This window comes from Hyaena hyaena, unplaced genomic scaffold (genome assembly GCF_003009895.1).
Source record: "Hyaena hyaena isolate Hyena2069 unplaced genomic scaffold, ASM300989v1 scaffold_222, whole genome shotgun sequence".
Lineage (NCBI taxonomy): Eukaryota > Metazoa > Chordata > Mammalia > Carnivora > Hyaenidae > Hyaena > Hyaena hyaena.
Window position 1 is genome coordinate 1,928,896 of NW_024080855.1, and position 15,589 is coordinate 1,944,484.

The 15,589-nt window shown below is 35.9% G+C and overlaps 1 protein-coding gene across 1 annotated transcript in view; it reads left to right on the forward strand.

Annotated features, from left to right (window-relative positions):
- The window catches only part of MYOM1 (myomesin 1), a 168,414-nt gene that overhangs the window by 123,245 nt on the left and 29,580 nt on the right, over positions 1–15,589 (forward strand). Inside the window, exon 25 of the mRNA XM_039243209.1 lies at positions 14,452–14,608. Within this exon, the coding sequence (XP_039099140.1) occupies positions 14,452–14,608 (157 nt within the window). The remainder of the gene's footprint in view (positions 1–14,451; positions 14,609–15,589) is intronic.

The following is a 15,589-nucleotide window of genomic DNA, read 5'->3' on the forward strand; positions in this document are numbered from 1 at the left end:
TAAATTTTAAATAATTTTTTCATGCTTTGGAAAGATTAATTTTCTTTTGATTTTTTTCAACTGTTTAAAAATGTAAAAACCCTTCTTAGCTTGAGGCCATACAAAGAGAGGCAATGGGCCAAATTTAACCTACAGGCCGTATTTTGCTGACCCCTGGATTAAACCAATAGCAGTTTTAACTGGATGATCTGTAAAGTGGAGGCAGTTTTCACTTCCCAGTTTCAAGAGATGCCATGATTGGACAGGGTAAATAGTCTCCCCCTTTATTACGTAAATAAATTTTAAAGTGTTTACTGTGCAAATAATTTCAGATTATTATAATTATTTATTTTGTCATTTAATCTCTGTAACTTTTCAAAATTATTATATATTTTAGTTCATATTACAATATGAATATACATATTGTATATTACAATACAGTGTACATTAGGGAATATAGTCAATAATTGTGTATTCTTTGTATAATGACTGATGGTAATGAGGCCTATTGAGGTGATCACTTCATAAGACATAAAAATATTGAATCACTATGTTGCACACCTGAAATTAATATAATATTGTGTTAATAAATCAATAAAAATATTTTTAAAATGGGGCAACTGGCTGGCTTAGTCAGTTAAGCATCTGACTCTTGATTTTGGGTCAGGTCATAATCTCATGGTTGATGAGACTGAGCTCCACGTTGGGCTTGAATTGACAGCATGGAGCCTGCTTGGGATTCTCTCTCTCCCTTGCTCTGCCTCTTTCCCATTTGTACTCTCACTCTCTCTCAAAATAAATGAACATTAAAAATTTTTTTAAACATTGGAAATGAGAGTGGATAAAAAAGTCTTAACCAGTTATTTTCAGATTAAAATAAAGACTGGGTATATATTTTTATGATAAGGAAAGAAAGTAAACATAGAAACCTTTGATCTCACTACAAATTACTTGAAAAGTATATAAAAAGTATTCTTTTAGGAAATATCTACCCCTGTCATCCTATCATTTCATAACCTGCTTTCAACTACTCTTATAACTCCCCTTTAAGATGTGAGTGTGAAAAGTGACCTTATACACAAGTGTGCAAATCTGGAGAGAGTGCCCCACCTCATATAAATACCTTTTATGAAATTCCATGAGAAAACAAGAAAACTCTAGAAACATACACAAAAGGCAACATGCAGCGACACCAGGATATATATTCCTATGGAAATCAGACTCTGCAGTTGCCAGCCATAAGGAAATAGAAATTGCCACATGGCCAACATGCAAACGGATCCAACTGCAGACCCTTGTAAGAACAACATTTAGTTTACTATGAACGTTAACTCTCTTAACCTAATCATTGATAAGTTAAAAGCACCCTTGAAGCAGTGGATTCCAAATCTGATTAATTGGAGAAAGGTTAAATTGATTTCTTGTTTTCTCATCAATAACTTCAGAATAGCAGATGGCCCAGCCTGACATTAACAAAGTTATCACTATGGAAATTTTACCATTAGAGAATGATCTTCTGGCGAGTTCCTGGGTGAAAACTTTTGTTTCACTGATTTGGAATAAAGCAACACAAGTCATGGAATGGAGACCATTCCATTCCCAGAATATAACCACAAAGAACAGCTGCAGACACTGCTCTATTAAACAGCACCAGATTAAGCCACACTTTGGCTCACTGCCTAGGACAGCATCCTATGATACACAAAGTCAAAGTGCTTCACTATGAAGGAACACCAAAACCAGGACACACTTGGACGTGTTCATATACAACAGGCACACTCGTTCTCGGAATATAGATTTCTTCAGCATTTACAATAGGTCAGGTGCTGCATGGGCAGCAGGAGTAGAGGAATATGGTATCATCCCTGTATACCAGATTTACAATCTAGGGGAAAACCCAGAATTTACACCATGGTGTGAGATGACAGTTATGACAAACGTTCATAAAATATTTCTCATACCTGAACAGGCTATAAACTGGGTTTCAAAACTCCCTGTAAAAATTTACATGTAGTGTAAGGTTGTCTATATTTAATAATTTTGTTAAATACCAATATTTAATTTTTTACCCAGATATTTATTTTATGTTAGAATGGATAGGGCAAGGGTAGGAAGGCCTATTATCAATTTCAAGATTTGGGATGTGAAATTTGGGATTGCTGTTTCAGAAACACAACTTCTTTTGGAATGCATTATTAAATTTTCAGATAGAAAATAAAGCTTATCATAAAACAGCAAACCTCAAATACATCTAACAAGATACCACAAGTGTAATTTGAATTTGTGTTAAAAGTTAACTTAATCCACCAGGGTTGAGAGGATCATTGGTCTCCCTTTGAAGTCAATGAATATGCCAGCAGATATAGCTCAGTCACAGCCAGAAAGTCCATTTGTACTGCTAATGAAGATCCAGAAAAATGGACTAAGTATATCACACTTCACCAAGAAATCTATTAAGCTAAAAAAGCCTATGAAGAATAAGCTGTAAAATAGTGTAGATTTGTTGATACACAAGATGCACCTCTATTCTCGATATTTGATATTTTTCAGATAGTATCTGTGTTGATTGCATCAGGCCTAGGTGGAGGGGGAGGTAAGGTGAGCCAGCTCAGATGGGAGATAAGAGAGAGACCTGCCAAGGTGTGGCAGGTGATCTGGCCCACAACAAAGAACTGGTGGACAGGCTGCAGATAGTCTTACCAGCAATTCACCAGCAGGCAGGAGAATTCAGGTAATGGGCAGGAGGGCCCAAACACAAGGCAGAGTCCCAAGCAGGACCTGGGTTACCGGAAGTTAGGACTTGGTCACTAGGAGGGAGACAGTTAGAAGAACTAGAGAGAATAATGAGCTGGGGTTGAGTTGACAACCTACTAACCAATTCCAGTGTCTAAAACTTGGTTGGTCATAGAACCTGGTAGGACCAAGAAAGCAAATGTGTGCTCAGTAGCCTGGAGGTAGAGTCTTAAAGGAATGTGAAGCAGGAAGCCAGGCTGACTATTAGAATGAACTGGCTTAATTTGGAAATATTCATTTGTATTTGCTTATTAACTCTTCTCTTTAACTCATTAAAACAGTAGTTCTCAACCTTCACTGTACATTAGAATCATGCCAGGATTTTTGAAAATAGTGACTGTATTCCAGACTTCACTACAAACCAATTATATCAGAATCTCCAGAGCTGAGCCTGGGCCTAGATTCATTTTGTTTGTTTGTTTGTTTAGCTGCTTGGGTAATTCTAGAGTGAAACCACAGTTGTCAACTGTGTGTTACACTATAGACTCCTTCAAAACAGGAACTGTGTCTTTTCTTTCTCCCTGTATGTGAGGCCCTAGTACCTGGTGGGTGATAATCATTTATTAAAAGGAAAAAATAATGAAGGACTACCATGTTTTGGCCAGTGAGTATGACTCTGTTCTATAGCCACAGAGTATAAACTTAACTTGTAATGGATGCCACAGTGTGGACACCAAACTCGTAGGTCAGCCAGCAGTTCTGGTCTTAAACATAGGGGAGCTAAGGGGCGCCTGGGTGGCTTAGTTGGTTAAACGTCCGACTTTCGCTTAGGTCATGATCTCGCGGTTTGTGGGTTCGAGCCCCGCATCGGGCTCTGTGCTGACTGCCAGCTCAGAGCCTGGAGCCTGTTTCAGTCTGTGACTCCCTCTCTCTCTGACCCTCCCCTGCTCACGCTGTCTCTCTCTCTCTCTCTCATAGAAATAAATAAAAAAAATATATATATAAAAAAAAAAAACAAAATATAGGGGACCTAAATTATCACAAGTGGCTGATTACATTAATTCATTTCTATCTGCTTCTACTCTGTCCCACTCTCCAGTTTTTTAAACACCACACACACACATATCATGGAGGACAAATAACTAAATCTTGTAAAAGTGATTTATTAATGCTGATGTAAAAGACTAACTTATATGAAAAATCTGCATAACAGATTATGAAATATATGAGAAGGTGAACAGTTTACTGTGATTTCATTTTAGCTTTTAAATTTCATTTTTTAATCATTTTTTGAAGGGGAGAGAAAAGTAGGACAGTAATTTCCAAATCATTCATTTTAGCCCTGGGCTGTACCTTAAATCTTTCACATACTGGGTGTGGTAGCAAGCCTGAAGGGTCCATTAAAATGCCATTCCACACAATCTGTTATCCCCCCGTGTCCATATGAAGGATTCCTGTACAGGCTGAGGCAGCAGATTCAAGACAACTCTTCTTAAATCCTTTTTAGACCAAAGTAAACTCTAATTTTTATGGCCAAATCTCTTATGTTCTTAACCAAATTCTTGGTGTTCAAAGATTCAAAGGTCATTTTTGAGAAAATCTAAGTCATGACAGATTTTTGTCCACTTTTCCAGCCCCAACTCTGTGGGAAAGTGAAATGACCTTTCATCCAGATGAGAATATCCATAGAGAAGCCTTTAATATGGCAGTAGGATATCAGTTTTGCTGCCTGTCAAATATCTGAACCATTTTAATCATACATTAGTCAACTTTAGAGAATGTGGCTCCTCAGACATTTATGAGTTCAGCCATGAATTGACAGTAGCTCAGTGCTTGGCAAAAAACAATTAGGCATGGGACATTCTAAAAAGAAAATTTGAGGATGTCGTAGCTACAGCTTTCTTACTCTGACACTGCACCGGGTCCATCTACACAGGGATTGTTAGGTGGATTAGCCTGGGGCCTATTAGAAATGCTGATATTACCTATGCTCTTGTTTTTCTAGAGTATTTATAAAAAGAATCACCCACCTGAATATCATATATCATTTTTAAAACTGCTATGGAATTTTTTTGCCCATTGTATTTTAAGGACTCCTTTATTTAAGGAATTCCACTACTGAACTTCCTATTAGTTTTTTGGTTTTTGGTTTTTGGTTTTTTTTGGTTTTGGGTTTGGGTTTTTGTTTTGTTTTGTTTTTTTTTTTTTACTTTTTAATGTTTATTTATTTACTTTGAGAAAGAGAGAAAGTGTGTGCCTGGGATAGGTGGAGGAGAAAGAGAAGCAAGAGAGAGTCCCAAACTATCAGCATAGAGCCTGATACCAGGTTTCATCTTACCAACTGTGAGATCATGACCTGAGCCAAAATAGAGTCAGACACTTAACCAATTGAGCCACCCAGGGGCCCCATAAACTTCCTTTTAGATTTTAATATGTGGAAAAGTTAGCCCTTCCAGATGACCATAGTGATTTCCTTTTTCATACAAAGAGGAATATACAAGCCAACATGTCCTTCCTTTTCATATACAAGAAACTCTGAGCTCATTTTTCAGTTGTTTTCAATTTTTCAAGATATGTCTGTTTGTTTGAAACTTGTCACATTTATTCTTTGTTGTTCCCATATAATTTCTTTAAAGTATTTTCCCAAAACACGATTTTCCCTGTAAACCCCGAACACAGGAAGACTCTACCTTTTTTTCCAAAGGCAATTTCCAATCAATCTCCTGTTATGGTACTATTGGAAAGTACTTGGCTTACTAAGTCACCCTTTAAAAATATCTTTATTCAAAGAACTATTGATAACAAACTAATTAAAACTAACAGTAATAGAAAGTTTTGAATTTGAAGAACACTGAAAGATTGGATAGCATCAGCATTGTAATTGATGTGACAAGAACAAGCTATAACTTGTTGAGCATTTTAAGACAATAAACTTGTTTTCAGTTCACAAAATGTTTTTAAACTGCATTCTTTCTTTCCAGTGTTACTTTGCCTAAACATTATGTTCTAATGAGAATTGTTATGGAGTTCAAAAAATAGGCTTACAGAACTAGTATTTGAAATATTTTTAGTGAATTTGATTTTTCAAAAGCTAGAGATGATGATTAGTTTTAGAGTGATACTTTTAGAGTGATAGTCAGTTGACACATTACTGACTTGTCATGGAAGAGATCAAGTTTTGGGATCTGAATATAAAATTAAGTAGGAAACTCACTGTGACTAGAATAGTTTCTTGTTGGTACTTTTATTTCACTTGCCTGTGTATCAAAACATTGATATTATACTTCAGCTTTAGTAAGACAAGTTTGAATAAGACAAACATTGTAATTCTAAAATGACATTGTTCTTTTAAATCTCTTTTTTTCAATCCAGTCCCTTGCACATGTAATATGTATGGGAAATGTGGAACACAAAACCTCTGCCCTTTTAGACATTAATCCTATTGTTGATAAATGAAACATGAGTATAACTTTTTGAAAAATAAAATCCAATCAAATACAGATCTAGTGAGTATTTGATTTTTAAACATTAAGTGCCAAATACAGTTTTATTTTTTATTTTTCCTTTTATTTATATAAATCAACCAATAGTACTTACTATAGCCAAAATTATGTGTGCGTAAATTGAAGAAATGTTCATGCCTCTCTTTTCTACCCACTACAGATATAGTCTACCATTTTCTTTGACATGATTAATAAAGAAAAATTTCACAGATAAGGAAACTGTCTTAGATACTAGCTTACATTACATCTAATCCTTACTTGTCATTTTATCTCTCTAGGCAATTACTTAATTTCAAACTATAAATTTTAATTTTAGACTGCAAAAAATTATATTTTTTCTAAAAGTATAAATTAGTACATTTCTTATGTTAGAACCTAGCTGTAAAGTAATGATGTAAGACTTATAGGTTAGGGTAGAAATACGTGAATCATCTGAGACTTTAACACAGCATCTTTTCTTTCACTTCATTTTCACAAAAAACCTCCAACTACTTTATAAAAATTAATTCTCCAGAATAATTCAACAAGACAACTCTATTTTCTTCTCTCAGTAATTGGGACCATTGAGACAGCAGCTAAGCAGATTTTTCTTATTCTTCAAGCTGCATAAGTTTGGGATCAAATCTGGCCATTCAGAAATCTGAACAATGCCACAGCACAGCCATGTAGTGCAGCTGGCCCAGACAACAGCCCCACCCACACCCCAGCTGTAGACACTGAGCTGCCACAGAACACGAGTACATGCAGTCCAAAAAAAGGATGTTCCTTAAGCATCTAGCTCTGGTGGTCAGAGAGGGCTACACTTCTGGGCTCCACAAGACATCTACACAAGACCACTCCTTCGAGATTAGGAGCAGTAGCTGATTTGTCTAATACATAGAAACAAACAGAGAGTCAGGGGGAAAAAAATGAAAGGACAAAAATTATGTTCTAAATAAAAGAATAAGACAAAACATCAGAAAAAGACATTCATGAAATGGGGATAAGCATTCTACCTCATAGAGTTTAAAGTAATGGTCATAAGAGGTTCACTGAACTCAGGTAAAGAATGAATTAACACAATGAGATCCTCAACAAAGACATAGAAAATATAAGGAAGATTCCAAATAGAAGTTACAAAGCTGAAGAATACAGTAACTGAACTGAAAAATACACTAGGGGGCTTCAACAGCAGACTGGATGAAGCCAAAGATCGGATCAGTGAGCTGGAAGACAAAGCAATAGAACTCACCCAGACAGAGTAGTAGAAAGAAAAAACAATTTAAAAATATGAAGATACCTTATGGGGTCTCTAGAACAACATCAAAAGGAATAAAATTTGCAGTATTGAGGTCCCAGAAAGAGAAGAGAGAGAGAAAGGGGCAGAAAGCTTATTGAAGAAATATAGCTAAAAACTTGCCCAATCTGGAGAAGGAAACAGGCATACACGTTCAGGAGCCCAGAGAATTCCGAATAAGGTGAACCCAAAGAAACTCACACTAATACATATTATAATTGAAAGGTTAAAAATGAAAAAGAATATTAAAAGCAGCAAGAGAAAAACAACTTATTATGTCCAAGGGAAAGCTCATAAGGCTATTATGAGTTTTTCAGCAGAAACTTTGCAAGCCAGAAGAGAGTGGCATAACATACTCAAAGTGCTTAAAGGAAAAAATATAAATAAATAAAACTCCCAACCAAGAATTTTCTACCTGAAAATGTTATCATTCAGAATTGAAGGAGAGATTAAGAGTTTTCCAGATAAGCAAAAGCTAAAATTCATTACACTAAACTGATCTTGCAAGAAATGTTAAAGAGACTTCTCTAAACCAAAAAGAAGTGGCACTAATTAATAACTAGAAAATATAACAAAGTAAAAATCTCACTGGAAAAGGTAAATAAATATGTAGTAAAGATAGTGGATATACCCATTATAAAGCAAGTATGAAGGTCAAAAGACAAAAATAGTAAAAATGATTAAAACTACAATAATCAGTTAAGGGATGCATAAATAAAAAGAGAAGATGTAAGATGTGAAATCAAAAATAAAAATGTGTGGGTGAGAGAAAAATATAAAGTTTTAGAATATGTTCAAATTTAAGTTGCTATTACTCAAAACACACTGTTATATACATAGAAAGTTATATGTGAACCTCACAGTAACTACAAAGCAAAAAGTTATGGTAAATACATTTGAAAAATTGAGAAGGAAACCTAAACATAATTCTGAAGAAAGCCATCAAACCACAGGGAAGAGAGAAAAAGAAGAAGAAAGGAACAGAGAGGAACTACAAAAACAGCCAGAAAACAATGAACAAAATAGCAATAAGAACATCCCTATTAATAATTGCTTTAAATGTAAACGGACTACACTCTTCAATCAAAAGATGCAGAGTGGCGGAAGGGGTACCTGGGTGGCCCATTCAGTTGAGCATCTGACTCTTGGTTTTGGCTCAAATAATGATTCATTGTTTGTGGATTTGAGCCTCACATCAGGCTCCACACTGACAGCAAAGAGCCTGCTTGAGATTCTCTCTCCCTCACCTTCTCTGCCCCTCCCCTGCTCATGCTCTCTCTCTCTCTTTCTCTCTCTCTCTCTCTCTCCCTCAAAATAAATAAATAAACTTTAAAAAAATAAAAATAAGATACAGAGTGGTAGAATGGCTAAAAATATCAAGACCCATTTTAGGCTGCCTGGGTGGCTCAGTCAGTTAAACATCTGATTCTTGATTTTGGCTCAGGTCCTTCTCTCACTGTCATGAGATTGAGCCTTGCATTGGGCTCCATGCTGGGCTGGGTGTGGAGCCTGCTTAAGATTCTCTCTCCCTCTCCCTCTCCCTCTGCCTCTCTCCTGCTCTCTCTCACACAAAACAAAAACAAAAACAAAACAAAGCCCAATAAGACCCATTTATATGCTGTCTCCAGATCTAAAAAGACACTTTAGATTTAAAGACACACACAAACTGAAGTGAAGGTATAGACATTCTATGCAAATGGAAATGAAAAGAAAGCTGGAGTAGCAATACTCATACTAGAGAAAAATAGACTTTAAAACAAGTACCGTAATAATAGACAAAGGCATTTAAATATATATTTACCTAATATAACGGGCATCAAGATATATAAAGTAAATATTAACAATATTTGATAGCAATGCAATAATTGCAGGGAACTTTAACACTTATATCAATGGTTAGATCATCCAAACAAAATTAATAAGAAAACAGCAGCCTTAAATGATACTTAGACTAGAGGGACTCAGTAGCTATATACAGAACATTCCATCCAAAAGTAACAGAATAAACATTCTTCTAAATGGCACATGAAACATTTTCTAGGATAGATCACATGTCAGTTCACATATAAACACCCCTGTGTTCATTACAGCATTATTCACAATAGCCAAGAAAATGGAAGCAACTGAAATGTCCATTGATGGATAAATGGATAAAGAAAATATGGTATATATATAAAATCGAGTACTACTCAGCCATAAAAAGAATGAAATATTGTTATTTGTGACAACATGGATGGGCCTCGAAGATATTATCCTAAGTGAAGTCAGTCAGATGGAGAAAGACAAATACATATGATTTCACTAAGGTAGAATCTAAAAAATTAAAAGAAATGAACGAACAAAACAAAGCAAACTCATAGTACAGAAGATGGATTGGTGATTATAAGGGGAACAAGGGTGGGGTAGGAAAAACGAATAGAGGGGGTCAATTGCATGGTAATGAACGGTAGCTACACTTTAGGTGGTGATCACTTTGTACTGCATACAAATGTTGAATTACATGTTATATACCTGAAATTTATATAATTTTTTTCTTTAGTAAGTAGTTTATTTTATTTATTTTTTTAAACATTTATTTATTTTTGAGAAACAGAGCAAGAGCACGAGTGGGGGAGGGGCAGAGAGAGAAGGAGACACAGAATCGGAAGCAGTCTCCAGGCTCTGAGCAAGCTCTCAAGCACAGAGTCTGATGTGGAGCTTGAACCCACAAACCACAAGATCATGACCTGAGCCAAAATCAGATGCTCAACCGACTGAGCCACCCAGGCACCCCTATTTATTTATTTTTAAAGCCTGGTTATCAGCACTTTTTGTTTGTTTGTGTCAAGTTTTCATTAGATTCTAGTTAGTTAACATATAATGTAATAACATAGAGTGTAGTTTCAGGAGCAGAATTTAGTAATTCGTCACTTACATATAACACCCAGTGCTCATCACCAGTTCCCTTCTTAACGCCTATGATCCACTTAGCCCATCCCCTGCTGCCCTCCCCTCCATCAACCCTCAGTTTGTTCTCTATAGTTAAGCGTCTCTTATGGTTTGCCTCCCTCTCTTTTTTTTCCCCTTCCTCTACGTTCATCTGTTTTGTTTCTTAAATTCCACATGTGAGTGAAATCATACTGTATTTGTCTTTCTCTGACTTGTTTCACTTAGCATAATACACGTCATTGCAAAATGGCACGATTTCATTCTTTTTTTAAATTTTTTTAATGTTTTACTTATTTCTGAGAGAGAGAGAGAGCATGAGCAGGGGAGGGTCAGAGAGAGAGGGAGATACAGAATCTGAAACACGCTCCAGGCTTTGAGCTGGCTGTCAGCACAGAGCCTGACGTGGGGCTCAAACCCACGAACCGTGAGATCATGACCTGAGCCGAAGTCCAACTGAGCCACCCAGGTGCCCCAAGATTTCATTCTTTTTGATGATAGAGTAATATTCCTGTGTGTGTGTGTGTGTGTGTGTGTGTGTGTGTACACCACATCTTCTTTATCCATTCATCAGTCATTGGACATTTGGGTCCTTTCCATAACTTGGTCATTGTTGATAATGCAGCTGTAAATATTAAGGTGCATGTGTCCCTTCAAATCAGTACTTTAAAATTTTTTTTTTGATATTTATTTATTTTTGAGAGAGAGACAGAGTGCGAACAGGGGAGGGGCAGAGAGAGAGATAAAGACATAGAATCTGAAGCGAGCTTTGGGCTCTGAGCTCTTGGGGCTTAAACTCATAGACTGAGAGATCATGACCGAAATCAAAGGCTTGACTGGCTGAGCCACCCAGGTACCTCCAAATCAGTACTTTTGTATCATTTAGGTAAATACCTAGTAGTGCAATTGCTGCATCATAGGTAGTTCTATTTTTCATTTTTTGAGGAACCTCAAACAGAGCCTCAAACAGTTCTCATTCTGTTCTCCAGAGTAGCTGCACCAGTTTGCATTTCCACTAACAGACTAAGAGGGTTCCCCTTTCTCCACATCCTCACCAACATCTGTTGTTTCCTGTGTTATTAATTTTAGCCATTCTGACAGGTGGGAGGTGATATCTCATCATGGTTTTGATTTGTATATCCCTGATGCTGAGTGATGTTGAGCATCTTTTCATGTGTCTGTAAGCCATTTTTGAAACTTACATAATGTTATAGACTAACATTTCCTCAATAAAAAAAAAAACCTGAATAAATTCTTGTTTTAAATTCCCAGTTGTCCCATTTACCTGAGAATTTATTGCTAAAGCATTAATACTTTAAAATACGTTCTAAAACTCTTTGATGAAAGTGCTTTTATTTTGGGGGGGTTCTTTTCTTTTTTTTTTTAATAGTTTATTGTCAAGTTGGTTTCCATATAATACCCAGTGCTCATCCCCACAATAGATTGGACACTTTAGTATGTACTTTTCAACCATGGATGCAGTATACTGAATCTTATTTACCTTTTTCTGTGTGACTCAGGGCCATAAGGATCAACCTTATTTACTGTACAGTGTTGGAATTCAGTGATGTCATTAAGGGGTGAGGAACCATTTGCCCCTCTATTAAATAATGTCTTTGTGCCTGCATTTAAGTTTTCTGCCTTGTCTCCTGCCGTCATTTTCCTTATTCTCAGTGTGCCTGCTGAGAGTAGTCTTTTGCTTCCCTCTGCTTTGGGGATTTAATCAACCAACCAACTTTCTAGAAGTGACCATCTTCAGAATTCTCCAGTGAGTGTCAAGGAATACAAGTGTGTGGACTTTGTCACATCAGCACTGCCTCTTAGAGGCTTGTTTTCCTTACTTCTTGGTTTTGGGCAGGGTTCCAGATGGGTGAAGTGTTACTGCACAAAAGCTGTCTGTGGAATTGAGAGAACAGCTAGACTAATTACATACTATTCATATTCTTTCGGTTTTGTAACTCCTTTGTAACGAAGTCAAATCTTTCACTTTAATAAAAAAAAAAAACCCTCACAATTCTTGACCTAAGTAATATTATTTTTTCTGTTGCAAACTTAAATCATGCCTCCAGTATAATAAACAACAAGCATACGGATGATTCACTTCCTTTTAAAAGGGATTACAGATCAGACAATGAATGATTAATATGAATAATCTGTCATGCCTCCAAAATAGATATTATGCAAATAGCAAGGAAGGTTTAGTCAACCTCCATCATTTCTTTCCTCTTTATAACAATACAGATGTACAGAAGTTTTCTTATTTGTATTCTCTCTGTGACTCAACCCTGCTGTATATTTAATACTGCCTAAACCTCCACACTCTTGGGTGTTAGTCTTTTCTTAAGTTTTAATGAGAGCACTTTTTCACTATTTGTTATACAATAATGGATGGTGAGGATTCATCATATGTTTTCAGGAGTAGAACTAAAACATGGTCTGCAAATTTCAGTGGAACAAACTCAGCCCTTTAGATGTAATACATAATGGACATTTCACTTAAATATAATTAAGTCTTTATTTGATCATTATTTCAGATAGCCAAATATGAAAATAGCCCTTTGTTTTTTAAAAAGTAATTTTAAAAATCTCTAGAACGCATCTTCTCTAAGCATTCCATGTGTTAAAAATCACTTATGAGAGGTTTATAATTGAAGCACACACTGCCATCAGTAAGGACACAAAATAGATCAACTGCCTGGCTTAAGAACCAAGATCTTCATGTTGCCACACACTGTTTGGGCACTGATTTTCTTTTGGCCTTTCCCTGGGAGGAGTTTTGCAATTTTTCCCCCCTGACAAGGTTTACTGCACAGTAAGCCAGGATGCTGACTTCTTACAATTTAGAGAGAAAACCTTCAATCATTTGGCAGTATCTATTGGAAGACTTTTAAAATGTTTAATTTTAAGTTTTATTTATTTTGAGAGAGAGAGAGGTGGGGGAGGGAAAGAGAGGGAGTGAGAGAGTGATTTACAAGCAGGCTTCACACCCGATGAGAGGCTCAACCCCACAAACTGTGAGATCATGTCCTGAAGAGCTGAAGTCAAGAGTCGCAACCTAAACCAACTGAGCCACCCAAGTGCCCCTTTTAATGCTTTTTTTTTTTTTTTAATAAACCTGTACCTTTCTTAGATTAAGTATATGTTTCCTAACATATGGAAACAAACTGAGTTTAGACTGGTAACTAAATGAGTGTCAATTTGAGAAGAGCATTTTACCTTTAAAACTGGATTTAGGCAGAGATGTGAATGTTTTATATGGTGTACAAACTCTTTGAATTGCTAGATTAGATGCAGGTGTAATTTATTAGAACTCAAAAACACAAGAACTCAAAACATTAACTGAACTGTTTTCTTTTTAAATCTAAAAACCAATCTTCTTGAAACATCTGGATCTCTTGAAATTAATTTCCATTTAAATTTCCATACAGTTCAATAACAGTCATGTCTAGGTTGCTGTCATTCTAATCTAGAGGGGCACCTTTAGAGTTATGTATGCTTATTTGATCAACAGAACAAGTTTCCGTGTATTTCATCATTTTTAAATAACTTACAAACTTTAATCATGAAAATATAGCAATTTTTACTACCTCTCTTTCTCCCCTTTGGTTTCTTTATCTACTATCTATCCTTTCCTGATGAAGAGTTGGATATGGGTGTTATTGGAGCAAAAGTCATCAAGTCAGTCCTGATAAGGCTCATTCAACTTTCCTTTTGCCCAAGGCTGCCCTGTCCTCCTTATTATGACTAACCCACTTCTGTAACTGTATTTTCAGTCATATCAACCAATTTTTATTCAGCCCCAGACTTGTGTTGGCTCTACCTGAAAAATATGGCACATTCATTAAATTCCATGTTGCAGTATAGAAGCTGAATTGTAGAGCAGGCTTGTCCATTCACAGTGAGCAGCTGGGTCTTTTCCCTTGCACAGGATCAAGGCCCTGTTTGAAGGCTAAAGTAATAGTTCCCTAAGAAAGGAATTCTCAATTTGTTGATTTCTATCAGGAAATAATCAGTGCCTTGTTTTGGATCTTCTAGGAACCAAAGAGGTTGTCGTAAATGTGGATGATGATGGAGTAATTTCATTGAACTTTGAATGTGATCAGATGACTCCAAACTCTGAGTTCAACTGGTCCAAAGATTATGTATCCACTGAGGGCTCTCCACGATTAGACGTTGAAAGCAAAGGCAACAAGTATGTACTGTTTCAATCATAATTAAATGGGTTTCCTTTTATGATAGGAGAGTGAAGTAAGTGCTTTGTTTTCTATTTCAAATACTTGGTATAAGGGGATGAAATCACAAATACTTTATATCTTGTCACGTAAAAAGTAATGATCAATGTCAACCTTAAAAATAACAATCCTACTTTCATAATATTTCATTTTAAAAGCTTTTCTATATATTGTCTCACTTGCGATGTTGGGAAAGCCTTGATTGACATTAAAAAAAAAGTCAGCTTTAACAATGATTTTCATTATTTTATGAAATGTTGTCATCTTAAAGTAATGGTGAAGATGCTTATAGGGAGGGAGCAAGGAAGAATTTGCCACTTGCTAATTCAAGTTATAGTGAGTTAAACAGAATAGGTATAATCTTGTCTGCTTTTTCTGCCACCACTTATGAGTATATACTGGAAAGAACCCTGTTTGGAAAGCATAGGATAGATGAGTTCTAGTTCCAGCCCTGTTAGGGGCCAGCTATGTGACCTGGGGTAGTTTTGAACTTCCATGGGCCTCAGATTTCTTTTTCTATAAAATGGGAGATTGAAGAAGATTAATTTTGTGATCAATTACTTCTTTCATATCCAAGATTTTAAGTTTTGTTTTTACTTTGCCTTGCTTAACAAACTTTATATTTTTATAGTTCCAATGAAATTGGATTGTATTTGGTAAAGCAAAATGCTTTTAAGTATTATTTTTTATTACAAAGAAGACCAAAATATCTCAAAAATAAATAGTAATCCATCCAAATAGCCAGAGGATGACAAGGACATATTGAATATAACTAAAAGACATTTTTCCATCAGCATGCTATAAAGCCCTTGAGGTAAAACATAAATCTGATTAAAGAAAAGGCAATCAAACTATGCATTTTTTCTTCCAATTTGTGCATTTGGTTCACAATTATAGTTGGCTGATCTTAGACACTGACTAGCAACATCACTCACCAAAGT